This window comes from Sorex araneus, chromosome 10 (assembly GCF_027595985.1).
Source record: "Sorex araneus isolate mSorAra2 chromosome 10, mSorAra2.pri, whole genome shotgun sequence".
In the NCBI taxonomy this organism is placed as follows: Eukaryota; Metazoa; Chordata; class Mammalia; order Eulipotyphla; family Soricidae; genus Sorex; species Sorex araneus.
In genome coordinates this window covers 65386593-65410048 of record NC_073311.1, presented here as the reverse complement: position 1 = coordinate 65410048, position 23456 = coordinate 65386593, and the positions used below count along the sequence as shown (strand labels likewise).

General features: G+C 62.8%; 2 protein-coding genes across 9 annotated transcripts in view; both read right to left on the bottom strand.

The window, feature by feature from the left end:
• Positions 1-5621: 5621 nt before the first annotated feature.
• Positions 5622-7504, bottom strand: REP15 (RAB15 effector protein). Its single transcript, XM_004611342.2, has one exon. The coding sequence runs from the start codon at positions 7088-7090 to the stop codon at positions 6314-6316; it is 777 nt and encodes a 258-aa protein (XP_004611399.2). The 5' UTR covers positions 7091-7504; the 3' UTR covers positions 5622-6313.
• Positions 7505-7609: 105 nt separating this feature from the next.
• PPFIBP1 (PPFIA binding protein 1) overlaps positions 7610-23456 on the bottom strand; it is a 62591-nt gene continuing 46744 nt past the window's right edge. For 4 of the 8 annotated variants that reach the window (XM_055118135.1, XM_055118137.1, XM_055118139.1 and 1 more), the window contains 16 exons: positions 22549-22649; positions 22222-22278; positions 21404-21503; positions 19259-19430; positions 18252-18284; positions 15725-15872; positions 15281-15409; positions 13985-14135; positions 13445-13556; positions 13214-13302; positions 11487-11609; positions 11247-11372; positions 10691-10879; positions 9876-10055; positions 9329-9394; positions 7610-9201 (listed from right to left, as the gene is read on the bottom strand). In XM_055118135.1, the coding sequence (XP_054974110.1) occupies positions 9115-9201; positions 9329-9394; positions 9876-10055; positions 10691-10879; positions 11247-11372; positions 11487-11609; positions 13214-13302; positions 13445-13556; positions 13985-14135; positions 15281-15409; positions 15725-15872; positions 18252-18284; positions 19259-19430; positions 21404-21503; positions 22222-22278; positions 22549-22649 (1863 nt within the window). In that variant the 3' untranslated portion in view covers positions 7610-9114. The remainder of the gene's footprint in view (positions 9202-9328; positions 9395-9875; positions 10056-10690; positions 10880-11246; positions 11373-11486; positions 11610-13213; positions 13303-13444; positions 13557-13984; positions 14136-15280; positions 15410-15724; positions 15873-18251; positions 18285-19258; positions 19431-21403; positions 21504-22221; positions 22279-22548; positions 22650-23456) is intronic. The other 4 variants (XM_055118136.1, XM_055118141.1, XM_055118142.1 and 1 more) reach the window with 1 other exon arrangement.

Here is a 23456-nt window from a genome sequence, read left to right as displayed (position 1 = left end):
CCGGGAGCGACCCCTGAGTACGGAATCAGGAGTAAGCCCTGAGCGCAGCTGGGGGTGGCCAACAGCCCAGCACCTGTACCAAAGGAAGGTTTTTTCCTTTTCTGCTTCTTGGGTCACACCTGGCGATGCACAGGGGTTACTCCTGGCTCTGCTCTCGGGAATTACTCCTGGTGGTGCTCGGGGGACCGTATGGGATGCTGGGGATCGAACCCTGGCCGGCCACATGCAAGGCACACACCCTACTCGCTGTGCTATTGCTCCAGCCTCCCCCAAAGTACTTTTTTTTAACAGCCCAGGAATCTGTTTTTGAACAAACACATCTCACACCATAAGCCCCCAGGCAATGGGCACCCGCAGCTCCGGCCCCTCTCCCGTGGGCTCTCATGGCGTTTGCCCCTCTGGGTGAGCAGACTGGCGCTGCAGTGAGCCCAAGTCCCTTCTCTTTGGCGTCCTTCTTTTCTGATCATTTCCCTCCACCCATTCAGAAAGCTGTCTTGACTCTTGAAGTGCTCGGTATGCTCAATAGGATATGCTCATTAATTCCCTTGGCCAGAACCCTGCCCTGCCCTGTCTGTGAGTGGCAATGCCAGTAGCGTGCTGGGTGCCCTGTGGACTCTTCCTGTCCGACACGGTAGCGTTGGTGGGGCTTTCCTTTTCAGACAGTGCCCCTCCCCCTCATGTCCGTCACACCTTTCTTGCATATCCGAGTGCACTGGCCATGTTTCTGAAAGGTCTAGAGGACATAAAGTGGTGCCCCTCCTCTTTCCCTTTGTGCTGGTCACTTTGGTGATCTACTGAAAGATGGCGGTCCCAGCTGAAAGGAAGCCATACAAAAGTTTTATAGCGGGGGGCGGGGGGGGAACCAACTGACTCTTGGTAACAGCAGGTACAGCAGAGGTATGCAGGTATACCAGAATATTCTGTCTGTGAGCATTTCGTGTGTCGTGGAGTCAAGGTGAGGACAGTCATTTTAAAATAATCACCATCCTCCCTTTTATGGCCTCTTATCATCCTGTTATCGGTCCAATTGAGAACTAGGGTCTATTCAATTTATTCATTTTCTAGGACTTTTTTTAAAAAAGTACCATAACAGGTTAACTTAAAGTCATAAACTAAATTCTACCACAATTTGGGCGGCTATAAGTTCAAAATGAAATTATTGGCAGTGTTGGTTCCTTATGAAAATTTTTGGTTTGTTTTGAGGTCACACCTGGTGATGCTCAGGGTTTTCCTGACTCTGCATCCAGGAATTACTCCTAGCAGGCTCGGGGAACCATATGGGACGCCAGCGATGGAACCTGAGTTGGCTGCATGCAGAGCAATGGCCTTGCCCACTGTACTATTGCTCCGGCCCCCACTAATGGAATTTCTGAAGGCGAATTTCTCCTCATCTCTGTCCTAGCAACGTGTAGTGCAGTGACGCGTCATTCCCGAGTCTGCCTCTGTCTGTGCCTGGTGTTCTGTCTGCTCCGATTGCGAGTGTAAAGGCAAGGTGTATGACTCTGATGGATTTTAAGATGAATGGTAAGGTGCATGACGCGGGTGAATGTGGGGTTTGCACCCAGCGCCTGCTTTCTTGTGATCCCAGGCACGGCCTCCCTAACTCCAGTCCAGTGGAACAATCCTACCTCCCTCAGTATCATAAATTGTGGCGTCGGAATTAAGCTCAGGGCCAATACAGGCGCCTTTTCTGTCTTTTGTTTACTGTAGTATGATACCAGGCCAGGCCAGGCCATAGAGATGTAAGGTCAGAAGAAATATGACTCTGTATCGAGTTAGTTTATAGTTTCCAAGGAAGGCGTCTGGACTTTGGTCCACAGCCTACACCTTGATGCTTTCTTACCTGCCTCACTCCCTAAGTCTAAGGGAAAAGCTGGCGATGTAACACATGCTCACCAAACCCAGCACACCGAGACGATCCATGCGGGGGAGAAGGAGGTCTTTAGTATCCCGTCCGATCAGACCGGTGGGTGGAGGCTGGGCAAGCCCCTGAAACCTTCAACAGAACTCAGGGGTCCCGAGCCTGCTTTTATTGGGCATCCCTGCAGACCCATCATTGCTCGGCTCCACGCTCCATGTGAGGGCATCTTATCAGCGTGGCCACAGGGAGTTTCCAAAAATCAGCATTTTCTTAGCACGGAGCAGGGAAGCTCATGGCAAGTGCAGGCAGGGTGGGCATCTTTGAAAGGTCTCCACCCACAAGCAAACCATCTCTTTAGAATACAGGCTATAAATCAACTACAAAACTAAAGATACAGGTCACAAATTTCCATCCTAGCACAGGGACTGGAGTTGGATGGGCCAGCAGGGAAGATCCCCTTGTTTCCCTGGCTTCCAACGCAATGAGCTTCATTCTGTACTAAAACATAAGAACTCCCTTGTAATGCCACGGGCAGGCCACAGGACCTGCTTCCTGGGTGTGTAGCGTGATGCTGTGCATGCGGGTGTTGCTAAGAGTGACTTTTAAAAATATCTTATTGGGGCCGGAGCGATAGCACAGCGGGTAGGGCATTTGCCTTGCACGCGGCCGACCTGGGTTCGATCCCCGGCATCCCATATGGTCCCCCAAGCACTGCCAGGAGTAATTCCTGAGTGCAGAGCCAGGAATAACCCCTGAGCATCACTGGGTGTGACCCAAAAAGCAAAAGAAAAATTTATTTTATTTTTATAAAGTTGTTCTTAATAACTTTAAGTCCTGTTACCATTCCATCTTCCCCCGCCACCATTATTTCGAGTTTTCCCACCACCACCCAATTCTGTCCCCAAAGCAGGTCCTAAATAATTTATTTTGTATTACTTGTTATGAAGAATCCTCTAAAAACTGATCCCAAAAAAGTGAAAGTGTGTGAAGATTGTTGTATCTCACCCAGGAGCCATTGAGCACCTGTAGAAGAGATTACTAACATGCTGGGCCTTGTGTGCTTTCATATGTAGTGATTCCTGAGCACAGACCCAGGAGAGACTGACCCTTGAGCACTGCTGGATGTGCCCCTCCAAAAAAAAAAATTAAAAAATAATTTTAATAGACTTATTGATTCTATTATTTTTTATAGCACAGCAGGTAGGGTGTTTGCCTTGCACATAGCCAACCCGGGTTCGATTCCTCCATCCCTCTCAGAGAGCCTGGCAAGCTACTGAGAGTATCCCACCCACACGGCAGTCTGGCAAGCTACCCATGGTGTATTTGATGTGCCAAAAACAGTAACAACAAGTCTCACGATGGAGACATTACTAGTGCCCACTTGAGCAAATCTATGAGCAATGGGATGACAGTGATGATGATGATGATATATATATCAAGATTTGTATATATAAAGACATGTAAAAATATATCTATATATAAAGATATATAAAAATATATCTATATAAATATAAATATTTACATATAAGTATGTTTATATCTAGCACTGTATCATTGTCTTCCCATTGTTCATTGATTTGTTTGAGCGGGCACCAGTAATATCTCCATTGTGAGACTTGTTACTGTTTTTGATGTAATATAGAAAGATATATATATGTATATATAAAGCCTTCTACTTTACACCCCATCAAATGCGGTGTGCTACTTTTGGTACATCAGTGGTGTAGAGTATGAGATGTCGCTGCCGCATGCTCCAGGAATCCTAAAATGTTGCTCTCTCTTCCGAGATTTATTTGTGAGTCTCTGGGTCGTGGCCACTCATGAGCTTATACGGCACCAGAGGCAGTTTGTGGGCGAGACCACCGGGCTCCCGGGAGAACCAGGGCAGAGGGGGAGGTCACCCATTCCCGACCCCGCGAGAGCCTGGAGATTTGGGGTCACAAGAGCCACACACCTGGGTTTCAGCAGATGCATCCAAGAATGACTGAGTTTTTCAGCTGAAAATGGTCTTGGAGCTGCGTTTCTTCGTGATGACAACAGTCGGGGCTGGGGAGAGCTGGGGCTGGAACGGGCCCGGCATGCGGGAGGCACAACCCCAACCCTGGTGCAGTTCCCAAGCACCGCTGGCTGTGGCCCCAAACAAAGCAAAAGCAAAAGAAAGGGAACGAAACTCCTTTCCTGAGCCTGCAAGGCCAGATAGCTGTGGGTCTGTCGCCAGGCTGCTCTCTGGGCCGGGGCCTGCGTGTGAGGCCCTGGCGTGGGTCACCTTCCGCTGTCCCGCTCTTAAACATTCAAGATTTTTAACTAACATCCTCCGTTCCCAGTGTGCGCTGGCCGGGCCCCACAAATCCCTGGGCAGAGCCGCTTCGAATATTAAACTTGTGTGTCGGTGGGGGTGAGGGGGGCGGAGATTAAACCCGGGGCCTCCCCCGTGCCGGGCAGCTAATGAAGCTTTCCTTTTCTTAAAAACTGCGCAGAGCACAGCCGACAGGATGCACCCACCACATTCATGAGCACCCGGACAGGAGGTCTCAGCCCCCTGCGGGCGTCGGCTGTGGGAAGGTGCCGTGTGGGCGCCACCTGCAGGCCGGGCTGCAGCACTGTGACGTCCCGACGTCCTGGCCCCGGCCTCACCCCAGGAGCCGCTGCCGCTGTCGTGGGGCTGTCCGAGGCCCTCCCTGTCTTCTCCCGCCCACTGTCCGCTCCCAGCCCACCCAACGGGAACGGTCAGGGCCACGGGCTATCCCTGCTCGTTCCTGGCAGTGCTCAGCGGGCGCAAACCCAGACCCCCTGTGTGTGACCAGTCTGTGTGACCCCCGGTGTCCCAGCCAGGGGCTCGGACACTCGCCTGGCAGCTGGCCCAGCCTGGTCCGCAGCCCCGCATAGGGGCCCCCGAGCGAGCACTGCGGAGCGTGACCCAAGCCCCCAGCCCCACAGACACGCTGCCCCATGACTGCCGGAATCTGTCACCGACGGCCTCGCTGCCCCACATGCTGCTTCCCACTGGCCCCGCCTCCACCCGGCTCTGGGGCCCCAGGCGCCCGTCGGCCCAGCGCACTCACCCCTGCGTCCGTGGGCATGTCTAGAGCCCGCGGCATGTGCCTGTCGGCCCGTCTGTCTGCCCGTCTGCCTACCTTTCTGTCAGTCTGTCTGCCTGTTGGTCTGTCTCCCTGTCTGCCTGTCTACAAGTCTGTCAGTGTGCCTGTCTCCCTGTCTGTCTACCCCCCTGTCTCCCTGTCTGTCTCCCTGTCAGTCTGTCTGTCCGCCTCCCTCCCTGTCTGACCTGTCCCCACCCCCCCCGTGGCTCTGCTCTCACCCCACTGCCCGTCCCTTTGGCTGCGGTTTCCCGGCCGGCCTCAGGGTTGGCCCCAACCAGCAATGTGGCATGTGACCCCCACTCGGGTCTGGCTTCCGCGTGCCGTGGACGGTCCCCTCTCCGTCCCCTCAGGGGGCTGCGGTCTTCCCCGTCAGGCGGGGCCCGGGTTTTCTCTCTCTCCACAGGAGAGGGAGCGTGTGGTGTCCTCGGTTCTCCTCTGCCTCCCCCAGCCCCTCGGAGCGTAAGGGCCTGCACACACACACACACACGCACACACACACACACACACACGCACGCATGCACACACAGCCCCATGCACACACACACATGCACGCACACATACACATGCGCGCGCACACACATGCACGCACACATGCACGCACGCATGTGCACACACATGCATGCATGCACACACATGCACGCACGCATGCACACACACATACACACACACATACACACACACACACTCTCCCCGCCCCATGGACGGGACTTGGTCCCAAGACTGCACAGGACAGGACAAACACCGGTGCCCTGACACTCGGAGACGGTGGCCGGCAGCGCCGAGGCCCACGCAGACTCGCAGCTTCCCTGGGGCTCTGTCCCTTCCCTGCCTTCCGGCCCACCCGTCCGCTGGGAGCAGCATTTGCAGGTGCAGCCGCTGTCCGTCCTCCCCAGGCTCCCGGGGTGGCCTTGGGGCAGAGCTCATGGTCTGCTCGCACTCAGCGCACCCCCAGGCCCCCTGCCGAGGGCTCCAGGGCCGGGCCGGGGGCAGAGGCAGCCAGGCAGTGCCAGCTGTGCCGGGAGCCGTCACCGAGAGCAGCAATACCAGGGGACACACAGTCCCGCCTGCCCGGGGCTGGCCCAGCCCTTCCACGACCCCTGTGACAATCCCCAGTCCGCAGGTGCTACTTCAAACAAGACGTTTCCTTCTTTTATTTTGCCCGGCCTGAGAGCGACCTCAGAAGCCCCCAAGGCAGACCCCGGGGGAGACGAAGTCCTTTTGCTCGGTGCGCTGGAGTGGAGGTAGGCTGGCATTCGGGACAGCTGGGCCCTGACCCCGCCCGGCCAGGGCCACTTCTGCCCTCTGCCAGGAGCTGGGGGTGGGAACAGAGCCCCCCGCCCGCCCCCGCGGGCGCTCAGAGGCGGATGTAGGCCTTGCCCACCTGCCTCATCTCCCCGCGGCCCTGCAGACAGCGGCCCAGCAGCTCCCGGACGGGGACGCAGGCCTCGGTCTCCAGGACGAACCGCGCCACGGCCTCCCCTCGGGGTGCCCCGCCCCGCACGCTGTCCAGTACCACCCCCCGCACGTCTTTGGGCTTCCCCGGCGCCCCGAAGACGAGGAACAGACCCAGGCAATCCTCGCCGATCAAGCGACAGAACTTCTCCAGCCGGTCGAAGCGGGTCCTCCCCACGGCCTCTTCCTCCTCCTCCTCCCTGCGGTCACCCTCGTGGTGGTGGGGCTCAGCGTCCGGCCCGGGGGACGCGGGGGCCAGCGAGGACAGCTGCAGGGTCTGCACGGCCAGCTGCAGCCGGATCTGCCGGTCGGTGCCCCAGAAGGTCCAGACCCAGTCGGCCCCGAAGAGGGAGGCCTGGTGCGCGGTCATCTTGGTGGTGGTCAGCCACGCGTCCATGTTCTGCTTCCGGCAGAAGCTGATGAAGTGCATGAGGAAGATCTCGTTGAGGGTGCTGGGGGCCGGGCTCAGGTTGCTCAGGGGGTCCTCAAAGCCCAGGTACTCCTGCAGCTTGTGGGCCGCGTGCGCCATGCCCCGGCTGATGGCCTCGGACACGCGTGCACATTCGTGGCGGTCCTGCAGGGCCGGCGGCTGCGGGCGGCTGGTTTCCGTGTCTCCCTGCCCGGCAGGTGCCTGCGCCGGGGGTCTCTGGCCCTGCTGTCCTGAGGGGCCCTGGCCCATCTCTCCCGGCCTGGCCGCTCAGAGGAGCCGCCTGTGCAGAGTGGCACCTTCTGTCAGCCTGCCTGCTGTCACTGGACACACAGACCTGCCCGGCGCTCCGTCCTGTTTGCCAACAGGGTGGCGCCTCTGCACCCCTGCCCCACCCAGGCCCGGGTCTCCCATAAACGCCCAATCCCAATGTCAGCCAGACAGCGTTAGGTCCCAGGAAGTGGCCTCTCCTGGGCTCCCCTCCCGGGCCGGCTGCCCGTGTTCCGGAGCAGAGGCCCGTGGCTCATAGACTCTGGCTGCATAGACCGTGAAGCGGGTCTCAGCACAGCCCACAGGCCGGGCTGCTCGGGGCACAGGTGGGTTCTGGCCTTAGCTCCACCTGCCCGGGGACTGCTGTGGGGGCAGGTGCCGAGAGGTGGGCGGACACTGACAGGGATGGGGTGCGGACCACGGGGTTCCTGTGACTGCCTCCTGTACCGGGTAAGGCCACTGAGAACCAGGAAACCAGAGCACTGGACAAAAACACGGGAGGTAATTATCAATGAACTTTATTTCCTCTCATGTGGTAATACCAGAGTGTATAGTATCCCGTAAATAAAATATATCATCAGGAAAGTTTCATTATATATCGTCACTCCCGTGACAGTCCTCCGTAGAGTATTTTGGCATCTGTAACAGTGTCCTGGGATTTGTGTTTTGAAACCAGGATGGGCTAACAATTTTTTTTTTGAATGGTGAAGAGTAATCACGTTAAAACGAGACACAAATGCAGGAGCAATCCCGAGCAGTCACAGGTGAGGGAGGTGGGGCTGGCGGCAGTGGCGAGCTTCAGATCATCTGCTTAGAATAAACAGTGACAGTGGGAAGGTTCCGCAAAGCACAGCGGGACAGCTTGGCGGCTGCTCGAAAGACGCTGTCACAGCTGGTGACCCTGTGGGCCGGCACGGACAAGAAAGCTGCCCCCTCTGACACCAGCGTCCAGCACACTTGGCCGTCATGCATGATGACACAGCGCCGAACAAGGAACAGATTTTTTTCCCCTAACGCTCCTAAAATAATCAACAGTTTTTTGTTATTGCTATTTTCTTTATAAAGAATATTTGGGGTCTCTGCTACCAAAAAAAGTAAAAAAAAAAAAAAAAAAGAAAGAAACAAAACCCAAGCCCACGCAGAGCTGCCCTGCACCGTTACTAACCGGTGGCTGTAAACTGATTTTGCAGCCTCCACGGTACTGAACTCTGGTGGAAACAAACAGTTGTTGTGCTGCTGAACATCCCCATCGGGGTAGCCTGAGAAATGTGCAACAATAACATGAATTCACCGGGCAGATGTTTTCGGATGTAATGCTGCAGTTTCGCAGGGAGGAAAATAAAAACCTTAATACTGTAAAGGTATTTGCTGTGTTTTGGTTTCTGCAAAAATTATTTCTACCAATTTTTCTTTTTTTTTGCGGGGGGGCTGCTAAATGCATACAAGTGCATAGTCTTTAAATGTCCCTGGAGTTCTTCCCTCTGAGGTAAAAGCATCCACGTTTAAGGCTGAAGTTCATTATAAAAACCCTGTCTCTTAAATGGGGTCTTTATTTTGCTGTTTTTAAAAACCTTCTTCCTTAGGCCACAAAATAAAAGTTGCATTTTCCTATGTACTAAATATATACATATATTTAGAAAAATATATAAAAATAAGACAGTAAGAGGCCAGGGGCGGGGGCGCGGCCAGCCCCGAGCCCAGCCCACGGCCGGGTCTTTGCAAACGGGTCCTCGGGGCCGGGCGGGCTCCCAGAACCCCCCGCGCCACTCCCAGGAGCCCCCGCGCCGCGCACATGGGCGGAGGTGTGGCGCCCGGCCCCGCCACACTTTGCAGCCAGAAGGTCGCGGGCTCGTGCCGTTCGTGGGGGGCGTTGGGGTGGCCGCGCTCTCAGCACCCGCGACTCCTCTCGCGAGCTGGTGTCGGGCCGGGCCCCCCGCGCGACTCTTCGCGGGGGGCTGCGGCGAGAAAGCGGGGGAGGCCCAAGCGCCCGCCGGGCGCCACGAGGGTCACACGTTGGAGTCCTCGTCCGTCATGCTGGCGCTGGGCGACTGCGCGGCGAAGTCCTTAAACATGTCGTCTTCCTTGAGCATGTGCTGCAGAAGCCAGGGGGCGACACGGGCTCCCGTGAGGCCCGCGCGCCCGCCCACCCGCCCACCCCGCGCCCCCTGCCAGGTACGCGCCCCCGAGCAAGGACCGAGAGGGTCCCCGCCGCACGCTCACCGTCAGGTTGTTGATGCCTTCGGAGAACGCCCCGATCTGCCGCACTGTCCCTTCCGAGTCTTCCATCTGCACGGAACGCACCGCACACGCGTGAGACACGCCGGCTCTGAGCATCCTCCGGCCACCGGGTGTGAAGCCCTCGCGACCCAGGGGGCATCCTGGCATGCCCTGTGCCACACGCCGATGTGGCCGGGGGCTGCTGAGCCCAGGGTGGCGCTGGCCCCTGTGCTGGCTGGCTTCCCTCCTACAGTGTTCAGTGCTGTTACAAGTTGTCCACCCCGGACTTGCTTTAAAGCGGTTCTATCCGGGACGTGCTGCTTAACCTCGGCCACTTCCCTCTTTCCCACACGCGGAGATGAATCCTCAGGGCCTGGGGGCCACCCTGAGACCCCCATAGACGCTGAGCGCTCAGGGTGGACACAGCCAGCCCCCAGGAGCGGCCCGCCTTTCCCCCTGATCCTGACCTGAGGCAGGGAGGCGCAGTGCTGAGAGCAGCAGGCGGCCGCCGCGTTCCCATCCAGCTGGGGGGACACGGCGTCCAGCTCACCTGCTCCAGCCGGTCCAGGTCATCCTCGTCGTACAGGCGCATGTCTAGCCCGGGCTTGAAGCCCTTCTTGGACGAGCTCCCCGACGCCTGGCCCAGTTCCATGGGACACACATACTCTTCCCCGTCCTCCTGCTTCTTCTTCCTTAGGTTCCCGAAATTCCCGAAGGCCAGTTTCTTTGGCTGTCGGAGAAGAGCGGACGAAACCACGCGGGGCTCTGAGAACCTTCCCAGCACCCGGGCTGCTCGAGGCCCTGACCTGGGGCTGGTGTCGCGCTGCAGGGCCCGCGTCAGCTGGGCGTGGGGAGACCGCACCCGCCCGCAAAGCCAGGACCGTCTCTCCACACTCAGCTGGCGGAGGTGCCAGCCTCGGCGTGTAACCGGGGCAGAGAAGAGGCACTTCCGGCTGAACTAAGAACCAGCCCTTCCCCACAGTCTCCTTCAGCAGTTTCTCTGGTTTGTGTCGCAGTGCTGGACGCGGGGACCAAGACTCTACTCAGGCCGTTTGAACGTTCTGGAGTCTCTCACTAACGTGCACAACTGATTCCTCAGACGAGCCCAGTGTGTCCGAGCGAGGTGCCCTCTGGGCTTCAACACGCCCCCGGGAAAGCCAGGACAGCTGTGACCCACGCCTGGGCGTGTGGCAGGGGCTCTGGGCACTGGCCACAGGCGGGGGACGGCAGCCCAACCCACTCCTGTACCCGTCATCTCTGGCTAAGCCAGTGGCTTGGCCCAGGGCGCAGTCTTCAGAGATACTCCAGCCCACGGGCAGGGCCTGGCAGCTCCCGGGAGGGGGGCGCTGCCGGGCGGGAACCCACCTTCACTTTGGCCGTGGCGGTCAGCAGCACGTACTCGGGCGACTCCATGGCCTCGCGCTTCTGGTGCTGGGCCTCGGCGCCGATGAGCAGGTTGAAATGCGTGGCCAGGTGTCTCCGCAGCAGCGTCTTACTGGGTGGGATGTTCAGTAACTGCGCCATGGTCTCGACGTTAAATCGGGGCTCCAGGACCTGCAGCGGCCGAGAGGCGGCGTCAGCCCCGGCGCCTTCCGTGTGCAGGCGCTGGCTGCTCTCTGGAGTCTTCCCTCTCGGGGGCTCTCCGGGGACACCTGTGAGCCGGCCCAAGCGAGTGGGCACACCTGGCCGGTGCTGCCCCTGCCTCTCGGGGCTGCGGGCAGGTGAACGACCTGCACTTAGCGAGGGGTTGGTGCTTTTCTCCCCCCTGCCCACACTCCGCACCCTTGTTAGTTCTGGAAACGATGATGGAGGCCAGGAAGAAAAGTCACTCGACCCCACACGGGGTGGTGACGGGAGATTCAGAGGCCGAGGGCTGGCGGAGACGAGGGCCGAGCCCCCCCGGGACGGGGGCAGGAGTTACCATGAGCCCTCCGTGCACGCCGCTGCCCCGGAGGTTGGGGGCGTACTCGGCCAGGTCCACGGAGCGCAGCCACTCCATCACGCGGTGGTTGGTCCACTGCTGCACCTCCAGGGGCGTGACGCTGTTCTGGGGGTGCCAAGAGCCGGCCGGGGCGTCAGTGCCGACTCGGGGGCCCGCACGGGGCAGCCCAGGGCAGCAGCCCCCACCCCGGCCGGCCGAGGCCCCGCCCGCAGACGTCACCTCGTCGGAGGGCCGCCTCCGCAGGCAGTTGGGCTCGAAGCCGTTGATGCGCAGGACCTGGATGGCCCGTTTGATGCTCAGATGGTGCAGCACGCTGACCACCTTCAGGGACAGCAGGTCGTCCTGCGGGGGACGGGGGGCTCAGCGGGGGCCTGTGTGCCCCAGGGAGCACAGACCCCGCGTTCCTGACCCACAGGCAGGCCCCTTCAGGACCCCCCCTTGCGGGCAGCTGAGTCCCACCTGCTCCTCCCTCTCCTGGCAGTGGGCAGGGAACCCCAGTGCCGAGAAGCTGGGCAGGACACGACAGCGGCCCTGACCGTGCCGGGGGCAAGTCACGCACAGGACGACCCGGGCAGGGTTTCCGAGCCAAGGCTCGTGACGCGGGGAGAGCCAGGCGTGCACCCGAGGCCTCTGGCCACGTGCCGTAGTGGAGCGAGCGAGGGCACCGGCCAGGGCAGAGGGCAGGGAGAGGGGCACGGCCTGCGCTGCCAGAGCAGCGGGCATCGCCACCCTGCAGGCGGGCCTGCCCCTGCGCCCGGGGGCACCCATGCCACTGTGTCAGACACGCCAAAACAAACGGCTGTATGGGGTGACGGGGCGGGTCAGGATAAACTCAGTCCCAGGCACACCCGGAGAGCAAACTCCTGTGGGCACACCTGAGCGAGGACACACTCCTGGGTTTGTCCAAAAAGGAGGAAAATTGGACTAAAAACGTTCTCGCTTCTTTTGTGTGGGGGGGCGGGGGTGGTCTGGGGCCGCACGGGCAGGGCAAGGGCGCTGGGCGCTCACTGGCCATGGCCACGGGAGACGGGTCACGGAGAGTGACGCTCCCTGTCCCCCTGCACCCAGCGGGCCCGGATGGTCAGTGTCGGCATCACAGCAGACAGCGACGCCCCGTCGGGCTGCACCTGGCCCCAGCCCTGAGCACAGTCGGCTGGACTTGGGACTGGGCCCGGCGTCCAGGGAAGGTCTTTACGACCCCGCGCTCCCCAGCTGCTCCGGGCCTGTGTTTGCGGCCGTCCCACGCGGGCAAATATTGACTGAGGTCCCGGCGGCGCAGGAGCTGCTAAGAGCCGGCCTCTGAGGCGGCCGGGCCGTCTCTTCCTGCCGCCTCCCCACAGGCCGAGGGCGCGTCTCTCAGCTGAGAGCTGGGGGGCGGGGGGGGGGGATCACAGCGCTGACACGGCGGCTTCCTTCACAGCAGCGGGCACAGGGAGAGTGTGACACGTCCCCGTGGGCAGGGCAGGCCAGACCGGGTCATGGCGGAGACAGAGCCCTGGGCTCCACCAGAGGCCACCGAGGGCAGCGTCCCTCACGGACACCGGCAGAGCCTGCGGCAGCCAGGGGCAGGGAGAGGACGAGGGCCTGCTGTGCACGTGCCCTTCCCAGGACACCAGGAATCCCCGGCTCAGAAGTGGAGAAGCTTCTGGATCTGCAGATGACGCTCGCAGAGCACGGGGCCACCCACCCTAGGTGCACGCTTCCTGGGCCCCTTTCGGGAGCAGACCCTTTGCACCCGGGGGCTTCGAGGGGCCACTGGGGGGCGGGGAGTGTGGTCGGGTTATCCGCAGGCGGCTGCAGCCCCCGGTTCCCCCAAAGAGCCCGTTTCCCCCCACCCCCGACCCCGGGGATCCCCGCCTCCCAGCGCCGGGGAGCCGGGCGGGAACACGGGGTCTCCCCGCTCGGAGAGGGGCGGCCTGCTGTCCCTGGCCCCGCGGGCCACTCACCACCGTCATGTAATGCAGCATCCGCCCGTCCACCCGGCCCTCGTCAAACTGCGTCTTGTACTGGGGGAGGCCGATGTCGTCCAGCCACCCTGGCGGGGAGAGCGCCGGGGTGAGGGGAGACGCCGAGGGGACGGGCACCAACCCCCACCCCGGCCTCGCGCTCCTCAGTCACGCCCGCATCCACGCGCTCGCTCCTTCACTCATCCCACGCGTCCACCGGGCGCCTCCTACTCGTGACCCAGTTGAAGTCCAGCTTCCCGTGGTTGGTCTCCTCCTCCGAGCCCAGGGCCTGCAGCGCCAGCTGCAGCTTCTTGCGGTGAAGCAAGTGCTTGATCCCCAGCTCCTGCAACGACAGCGACGGTGGCTCCTGGGTCCGACCGGCGGGCCGGGGCCACGGCCCCACGGGTACCCGGGGCGCACTGCGGGCTTGTGGGCGCCCCGTCTTGCCGAGGGCCCAGTGAGTGCGCGTGGGCAGCCGGGCAGGCTGGCGTGAGCGGCGGCGGCGGGCGGCTCGGAACCAAATGTCCAGCCACTGGACGTACAGGGTGGACACGGCTCTTTCTTCCCCTCGCAAAGGGAGCCCAGCCGGGAGAGCCGCCCAGTGCCGCTGAGGGCGTCTCCCCGGGCCCCACAGCAGCTCAGTGCGACGCCGCGGGCTCCCGGCTGCTGCGGGGGTCACTACGGCCAGGCCCGTCACCTGCCCGCCAACGCTGGCTGTCCCCGGCCGCCCTCCCGGAGCCGGCCCCGCCCCGCCCTGGGACGGCGCCTCACCTTCTCCAGGTCCTGCGGGGACGCCTGCAGCAGCGTCTGCCCCGAGGAGATCCAGTGCCTGCCGGCGCCCAGGTAGCAGCCCAGGCCCTGCGCACCCAGCCAGCCGCACACCTGCTCCTTCGTCCACTTGGCGAATGGCATGTCCAGGTCACTGGGGGGAAGAGGCGTGCCGTGGCCGGTCACGGGAGCACGTGCCGCGGCAGCTCACAGAGGGGTGGGGGAGGGCAGCCCCGAGCAGGAGCCCGGGTGGCCGGGAGGCCCGTCCAGCTGCGGCTGGTCCAGCAGAACTGCAGTTTCTCTCCAGGGCCGTCGACGGAGAGGTCAAAGCAAATCTATGGCCAAGCTACACCTGGCAGCACTTAGGGGTTACTCCTGGCCCTGTGCTCAGGGCTCACTCCTGGCTGTGTGTGGGTGAGCACGTCGTTGCCTTTTCTCTCTCCCCGGCCCTCCGCTTGCTTTGACCCTGACACACCGTGTCCAGTTTGGGGGAAACGGCGAGGAAGGCGCCCCGCTGAGTGTGGGTCAGGGGCCCGAGGGTCTCCGCCAGGTGGGGGCTGCCCCCTGAACCCTGAGTCCCAGCCCAGCGCAGCACCTCACGGGAGGGTGTCCGTGAGGGTGGGGCCGAGTGGACACTGCAGGGGGCTGAGCGGGGCTGGGAGAGACCCTCGGGCTCCCGCTGCCTCTCAAAGGGCCTCCATCACATGCGTCACTGCTCACGTCTGGGACGCGGACACGGAACTCGAGCCTCCCGGCCACACCCACGGCGGGGGAGTGGGAAGCCCCGACCACCCAGCCGGGAGCTAGTGGGCACCAAGGCCGGCTCCACACAGCCCAACGCAAGGAGCTACTCTGGTTTTGTGGTGTGTGGGGGGGTGTTGGTTTGGGGCCTTACCTGGCGGTGCTCAGGGGCCCCGTGTGAGGCAAGTGCCTCAGCCCTGTACTATCTCTCGGCACCGCAAGAAGCTATTTTTCTGTTTTGTCCTTGAGCCCACCCAGGGGTGCTCAGGACTCATTCCCGGTGGGCTCGGGGGCCCGTGTAGGCTGCTGGGGACGGGACCAAGTTAGCAGCGTGCGTGCGGGCGAGCGCCTTCCCCGGCCCAGCCCCGCGGCTGACTCCCTGCCCCGCCTCCCGCTAGCCAGCACCCCTCCCGGGCCAGGCTGCTGGGCACGTGCACCAGCCGTGGGGCAGCCGGGACCCCGCACCCTCTGGGGCTGGTGCAGCTGGGGCCAGAGCTCTCGGCCGGCCCAGAGACGCGGGCACGGAGGGCTGGGGGGCTCGACACGGGCCCACCGTACCTGTTGGACTGCCCCAGGTCTCGAGACCAGCCCAGCCGGGGCCCCGCAGTGGCCCTCGTGCCCCCTCTTTTGAACTCCGGCTCGGACATGTCCTCTGGGTTGAAGGTGGTCGACTGGCTGCGCCGGAGCCTGCAGGGGACACGGCAGGGGTCAGGGCCGGCGGCCTCGGGCCCCGCCAGCCTCCACCCGTCGGCCTGGACAGACGCCTGCGTGCCAGGAGGGCCGGTCACGGCGTTTTGCTTTCTGTCCTTTTGGGGGCCACACTGGCCGTGCTCGGGCTGCTTCCGGCCCTGGGAGTGGCGGGATCGAGCCCAGGCCGCCCGCCAAGCGAGCACTCAGCCCTGAGCCGACTCCCCAGCCCACAGCCCCCCACGCCGACCTTCCCCGAGACCCCCGACCCCCATCTCCCCCCTCCCTCCAGGGGCACCGTCCCCGCAGGCTCACCTGCCGAAGAGCTTCATGAGGCCTCGGGATTTCTTCCTGGAGTCCGGAGACGTGGGCGTCCCCTGGAAGGGGCTGCCCGCCTGGGGGCCTCTGGGCCGCGAAGACCCCGCCAGGTCCAGGCGCTCGGCCTGCTCCTGCTCTGTGTCGGCTGCCCGGACAGGACATAGGCACCGTGAGCCGCACACGGGCCACAGACGCCACTCGGCGCAGGTGCCAACCCCGCGGGTCTTGGCGACACTCGAGGCCCTTTGCTGCGGGGCTGAAACTCGCTAATTCACAAGAACCGCCCTAAAGGTAACGGGCACGGCACCCACGGGCCCCGTCAGTCTGCGGCAGAGCAGGGGCGTCCGGAGGGGCCCCAGCCCCCGGCACCTGCTTCCTGCACGGAGGGCGTCCAGCTCCGCGGCGGCCGCCTCCTGCCTGCCCTCAGATCAGCTTCCCTCCGCTACACGCCCCTTTCTGGCCGGCCCCCTCGGCTCCCGCTCCCCTCAGCCGCGCCCCAGACCCTCTGGGAGCCGACGCCCCCCTGGACGGCCGCGTGCTCGGCTCAGGAGGCCGCCACCCTGGCGAGGTGCCTTGCTCTCACTGAGTCCGACGGGGATTCATCTTCCCTTTCTTGTTCTGGGTCACACCCCGAGGTGCTCGGGGTTCCTCCTCGCTCCCTGCTCAGGGCTCACTCCTGGTGGGGCTCGGGGGGCCTTTAGAAATGCCGGGGGTCGAGCCCTGGGCCACTGGGTGCAGGACCAGCACCTGCCCCCTATTATGTCTCTGCCCCTGTGACTAAACACTCCTCCCTGTTATTATCTTTAAGAGCAGGTGAAGCTTCTCCCCCGAGACCCCCGCCCCCAAGTGTCAGCCCTCCCCCCCGGACAGCCTGGCACTGGCCCCCGCTGGGCTTGGTGCTCCCTCCGGCGCCTTCCCAAGGACGCGGAAGCGGCAACAGGAGCGTCTCCGCGGGACGGCAGGGTGGCAGGAGGCACTTTTGCTACGAAGCAGAGCTGCGTGGTCCGTCATGCCAAGCAGCGTTTGCCTCTCAGCGCCGCCGTGACGCCTGGGGAGGGGCCGACGCCGAGGGGCGCGTCTGGCCCCGCGGGCGAGGGGGACTCGGGCCACAGGGAGCGGCCACCTCACAGGGGCTCCGTGCAGAGGGCGAGAAGCCCACGGGACCTCCCTGGCTCCCACGGTGCCCTGCAAAGCGTGGCCGCGCCTCCCTCCTCCTGGGGGTCTGTCAGCTGTGCGGGGCGGGAGGCAGGGCCGCATGCAGACGCGCAACCCCCCCCCCCGCTGGCCCCGAGCCCGCACAGCCGGGCGGGCCCGGGAGGTGCTTGTTCCTACAGGGACGACCCTTTAGGGAGGGGAGCAGGGCTCCCCCTGAAATCGCCTGTTCTCCCATGGGCACCTGTACCTCCCCCTGTCTAAACAGCAAGACATCCTAGCAGTCAGTCTGGACAACGGAACACCGATAGTCGGCCTGAACAACGAAACAACAAAACATCCTAACAGTCGGTCTGAATGACAAGCTCTCCTAACAGTCGGCCTGAACAATCAAATGCCCGAACAGTCGGCCTGAATAATGAAACATCCTAACAGTCAGTCTGAACAGCAGAATGTTCTAACAGTCGGCCCTAACAGCCAGCCTGAACAATGAAACGTCCTAATAGCCCCAACAGTCGGCCCTAACAGCCAGCCTGAACAATGAAACGTCCTAACAGTCGGTCTGAACAACAAAGTGTTCTAACAGTCAGCCGTAACAGTCGGCCCTAACAGTCAGTCTGAACAATGAAACGTCCTAACAGTCGGTCTGAATAATGAAACATCCTAACAGTCACTCTGAACAGCAGAATGTTCTAACAGTCGGCCCTAATAGCCCCAACAGTCGGCCCCAACAGCCAGTCTGAACAATGAAACGTCCTAACAGTCGGTCTGAACAACAAAGTGTTCTAACAGTCGGCCATAACGGTCGGCCGTAACAGTCGGCCGTAACAGCCAGTCTGAACAATGAAACTTCCTAACAGTCGGTCTGAACAACAGTGTTCTAACAGTCAGCCGTAACAGCCAGTCTGAACAATGAAACTTCCTAACAGTCGGTCTGAACAACAGTGTTCTAACAGTCGGCCGTAACAGTCGGCCGTAACAGCCAGTCTGAACAATGAAACGTCCTAACAGTCAGTCTGAACAACAAAGTGTTCTAACAGTCGGCCGTAACAGTCACTCTAACAGTCAGTCTGAACGACAAAACGCCCTGACAGTCGGTGTGCAGCCATCGAGGCGCCCTGGTGCCCCGTCACGGGCTACCAACGGAGGGGCCCCAGCGAGGACGCAGGCCGGCGCGGCACGGACACTGACTCTCCGAGCCGTGGGCCCTCATCAGCAGCATCGTTAGGGCAGCAGGCGGGAAGCAGAGGTTCGACAGGGAGAAGCGGGAGGGAGCACTCTGGAAAGAGCACTCCATCCTCGGGGGCCGTGAGCACTGTCAGGGAGGAGTGGCGGGAGCGGCACTGCCCACACTGGCATGCAGGTACGGTACCTAGGGTGGGCGCGCTGGCACTGCGCTCACGGTCTTCAGACAGCCCCCAACGCACACAACCGCACCAGCCCATGGAGAGAACACAGGGACAAGATGAGACACAGCCGACGCCTACTCACGGGAAACACGGGGACGGCGGGCAGGACGGGGGACAGACAGTGGGGACAGACGGGGGACAGGCAGGACAGGGGGACAGACAGTGGGGACAGACGGGGGACAGGCAGGACAGGGGGACAGACAGTGGGGACAGACGGGGGACAGGCAGGACAGGGGGACAGACAGTGGGGACAGACGGGGGACAGGCAGGACAGGGGGACAGACAGTGGGGACAGACGGGGGACAGACAGGACAGGGGACAGATGGGGACAGACAGTGGGGACAGACAGTGGGGACAGACGGGGGGACAAGCAGGACAGGGGACAGACAGTGGGGACAGACGGGGGACAGACGGGGGACACACAGGACAGGGGACAGATGGGGACAGACAGTGGGGACAGACAGTGGGGACAGACAGGGGACAAGCAGGACAGAGGACAGACAGTGGGGACAGACAGGGGACAAGCAGGACAGGGGACAGACAGTGGGGACAGATGGGGACAGATGGGGGACAGGCAGGACAGGGGGACAGACAGGGGACAGATGGGGATGGACAGTGGGGACAGACGGGGGGCAGGCCCAGAGGGGAGACTGAGGACCCAGATGGTGGGGGACAGACGGGGAGGCCCAGGGGGGAGGCAGGCCCACCAGGAGCCAGGCCCCGAGCGCCCGGAGAGCATCTCCCAGCCGGGCGGAGGCCACCGGGAAGTCAGGTGACCACAGCTCCGCTCTGAGCAGGGCCGGGCGCGGGGCGGGTCTGCGGGCGCTTCTCCCCCGGCTCTCTCTCTCAGGGGCCGGAGTTTGGCCCCACCCAGGGGGCTCAGGGGACGGTGCACGGTCTCAGCGCGAGGCCAGAGCCCCCTGCCCCGTGGGGCCGAGGCAGGACGGGGGGGCCGGGCGCCCCGACGTACCCAGATTGGGCGCGCTCGCCGTCCTCTTGTTACCCCGGATCCTGAAGAAGCCACGGCCGAAGGACGACCTGGCCTTGCGCGTGCCGAAGGGGCTGTCGTCCATGGCGGCGCCGTGGCTCGGGGCCCTGGGGGGCAGCGTCCCGGGCAGGCTGCCCTCTGCAGCGGCCTTGGCCTGCGGGAAGGGAGATCCAGGCTGGGGCCAAGCGTCTCGCGGGCACTGAGCCGCCCCGGGCACGGCGACGCCGCGGCCTCACCCTCCCGGCCACGCAGCCCGAGTCCCTTTCACCCGCCTGAGCCCCGCGTCCTGGCCGGGCTGAGAGCGCAGACGGGCAGCCGTCCACGCTCCCTCGCAGGGCCGAGCCGGCGGCGTGCACGGGCGGCCGCCCCGAGCTCCACTGGCAGGGCCGGGCCGGGCCACTGCACTGCCCGAAACGTGCCCTGCAGAGTCTCGAGTGCTCGCCCCGGGCCAGTCGGAGCAGAACTCAGACCCGACTTCTCGAGTGCTCGCCCTGGGCCAGTCGGAGCAGAACTCAGACCCGACTTCTCAGGTGCTCGCCCCGGGCCGGTCGGAGCAGAACTCAGACCCGACTTCTCTTCTCGAGTGCTCGCCCTGGGCGGCTGGCGGCTGTCTGGCACGCGTGGCTTGTGGGGACTCGAGGCTACCCGACGCCCCCTGCCAGCTCTCCCGACTCGCTCACAGCTCGGGGCCTGAGGAGCCGGGGGGCTCTGGCGACATCACGGACCCCTCAGGAGGGGCTTCCCAGCCCCGCACGCCAAGGGCCTCTCCGGGAACTCCGACCTACGCCCCGACCCTCACTCCGCCTGGGCCCGGGGCCGCTGTGTCCGGGCTGGCGCAGACCCGCTCTCTGCCCCGACGCCTCCGCAGGGCAGGGGGCCAGGGAGCACTGCCGGCGGGACGGGGGCGAGGCCACCCCGTGCCCACTCTGGCCAAGTGGTTCCAGTGGGCACGGGCGGCCGCCCGTCGGAGAGGCAGACGCTGCCCCCAGCCAGCCCGGGAGGAGCCTTCGGGGCGAGGGATGGAGGCCAGAGGGCGGGGCCCAGCCCTGCCCTGGGCAAGGCCGCGTCTGCTCCCGAGGGCGGGCGGAGGCCCAGGGTCGGGGCAGCGGGGGCACCACCAGGCTCTGTGTGAGTGTCTGAGTGTGTCTCTGTGCGTGTGTGTGTCTGTGTGAGTGTGTGTATCTGTGTGAGTGTCTGAGTGTGTGTATGTGTGTGTCTGTGTGAATCTGTGTGTGTCTGAGTGTGTCTGTGTATGTGTGTATACATTTATGTTAGTGTCTGTGTGTCTGTGTGAGTGTCTGAATGTGTGTCTCTGTGTGTGTGTGTCTATGTGTGTGTATGTGTGTGTATCTGTGTGAATCTGTGTATCTGAGTGTGTGTCTGTGTATGTGTGTATACATTTATGTTAGTGTCTGTGTCTGTGTGAGTGCCTGAGTGTGTGTATGTGTGAATGTTTATATGAGTGTCTGTGTGTCTGTATGTGTGTGTCTGTGTCTTGTGTGTGAGTGTCTGTGTGTGTGTCTGAGTGCCTGAGTGTTTATGTGTGTATGTTTATGAGTGTCTGAGTGTGTGAATGTATGTGTGAGTGTGTCTGTGTCTTGTGTCTCTGTGTGTGTGAATATGTGTGTGTGTGTGTGTGTGTGTGCGTGCTAGGGATCAAACCCAGGACCTCGCCCATGCACGGCAAGTGCTCCATGCGGGGCCACACCCCGGTCCCACAACTGAGCGGCAGCTCCCAGAACTCAGGCCCTGCGACGGTCCCTGGGCGAGCTGACGGCCATTTCTAAGCGTCAGGCTCTGTCTCGCTTCTGTCCTGCCACGTCTAACCCCGGCTCCTCTTTCATCTCTGGCTCTGCGTCCCTCCTCCAGCCCCCCTGCTCGCGCCAAGCACTGCCTGTTAACTGTGGGTCTCTAATGACTTTCCGCTGAGGAGCCACAAGCACTTCTCCAGAGCAGCGTCTGCAGGACGGGAGAAGACGGAGATCCCAAAATATCTCCTTCTCGGGGTGACAGACAGGAAGGGGCAAACCCACACAGACCCCACCCCGTCCGTCCAAGGGCCCACCTCAGGCCCTCAGACCCACCCACCCGACGGCTCTCGTGGGCTGCCCCTCCGGTCAGACCCACCCCATCCGAGGGCTCTCTCCGCAGGCTGCCCAGGCCCGCGCCGTCCGAGGGCTCTCTCCGCAGGCTGCCCAGGCTGCCGGCCTTCTGCAGGCTGGACGCCCTGCAAGGACGAGTGTGACCGTTAGCGTGAGGAACGACGGCTCCGGGGCCGCTGTCTCTAAGCAGACTATTCTGAAGGGGGGAGAACATCCCTAAAATTGTGTGTGGGTTGAATCCTGGAAATAAAGGGAAATGTGGGTTCAGGCAGTCACTTAAACGCTTAAGTAAATTACAAGGTTCAGCCCTTCTCAGAGCAGGGGTGGGGCGTTCTCCTGCCAGCAGCCCTCGCTGTCCCAGCCGAGCGGGGAGGGCTGGAAAAACACTCAGGGCTCTCCCTGTGAGGTCAGCGCTCAGAAATAAACCAGCACGGCCCACGGACACGTGGTGGGCCTGTCACCGTGCTCCACACGCACACGCCAGGGGCGGTCACAGCCGGCTGTGTCGCATATGTGGACGCCTCCTCATTAGAACCAAGGCTGCGGGGCTGGAGAGGGTCCGAAGGGCTGAGCCTGAGCTGCACAGGTGGGGCCCCGGGCTCCGGAGCCCCACTGGCAGGGACCCCTGAGCACTCCTGGGCTTGGCCCGGAGTCCTAACCCAGGGGAAAGGCCAGAGGGCCCCTCACTGGACTCGGCCGACAGCGGGTCCCCGGGACGGGGGAAGTGCACGCACAGGCACCGCGTACTGCCCCAGGCCCGTCGCCCCCTCAGGCACGAGCACGGACAGGGCTGCAGGGGGCACAGGGCCCGGCACCTTCCAGCCCCGCCCCCCCAGTACTTACGGAGGGCTGTCGCAAGGGCGGGGGTCCAGCGCGACAGCGGGGAGGGGGACGACATCACTGGAAAGCAGAATCGCCAAGACCCAAGAGTCAGACGGGGAAGCGGCCTTCTCGGCCCCGCCCACCTCCACATCCCGGCTCGGTCCAGGGAAAGGCGACGCTGGTCAGCACGGCAGCGCCTGGGGGCTCTGGCCTGACCCCCCCCCCCGCCCCGCCCTGCCCTGCTCTGTCCCCGACGGCTCCCGGATCCCTGCCACGGGCCTGGGCTGACGCTGCTCTGGGAGGGAGAAGGCGCCCACGGGCACAGAGGCCGGGCACCCGCCCACGTACTCTTCAAACGAGGTCTCCAGGGGGGGCAGTTTGATCTTCTCCGACGTCTCTGCACCCCCGGGTGCTGGCAGGGAAAGCTGCAGGACCCCTCCGCCCAGGAGCTGTCAGGGAAGGAGGGAGGCCGGAGTCAGCGCAGGCCAGAAACGGGCAAGTCACACAGCAACAGAGCCGGAGCCCGGCGTGACCGTGGCGGGGCCTCGGGTGGGCAGCTGTCCACCACGGCCCTGCCCGCCGCTGTCCGGCCCTGATAGTGCCTCTGCGCCTGGCGCCCAGAAGGTTCCAGACCACGGAGGGGCCTACATCACGAGGCCGGCTGTTCTCCCACCTCGGCTCAGACTATCTGACGCCCGTGTGGTTCCGTCCGGTCCCAGGTGACGGATCCTGAGCGGCGCCTGACGTCCATCTCTCTTGGGGGCTCTCAACCCCGGGGCCAGTGGCAGGAGCCACGGGCGGGGCAGGCGGCAGCTCCTGTCCCTTTGTTTCCTTTCGCCGACCCCCGCCTGGCTCTCCCTGTGTCTGCGCACCCTCGCTTCCTACAAGCAACTCCTCTCTATTTTTTTCTTTTTTGCTTTTTGGGTCACACCTGGCGATGCACAGGGGTCACTCCTGGCTCTGCACTCAGGAATTACTCCTGGCGGTGCTTGGGGAACCCTATGGGGTGCCGGGGATTGAACCCGGGTTGGCCACGTGCAGGCAAACGCCCTCCCCGCTGTGCCACCTCTCCGGCCCCCGGACAACTCTTGCTCCAAACTAAAACGGGGCCTGTCGTGTGTCGGCAGCGCCGGGTGCGGGCCTTTGCCTGGAGGGAGACGAGGTTCTCCATGCGGCCCCAGGGGTGCCAGCCGCGTCTCGCGCTCACGGGCTGCCAGACGTCCCTGCTCACTCGGACCAACACCCAACAATCGGGG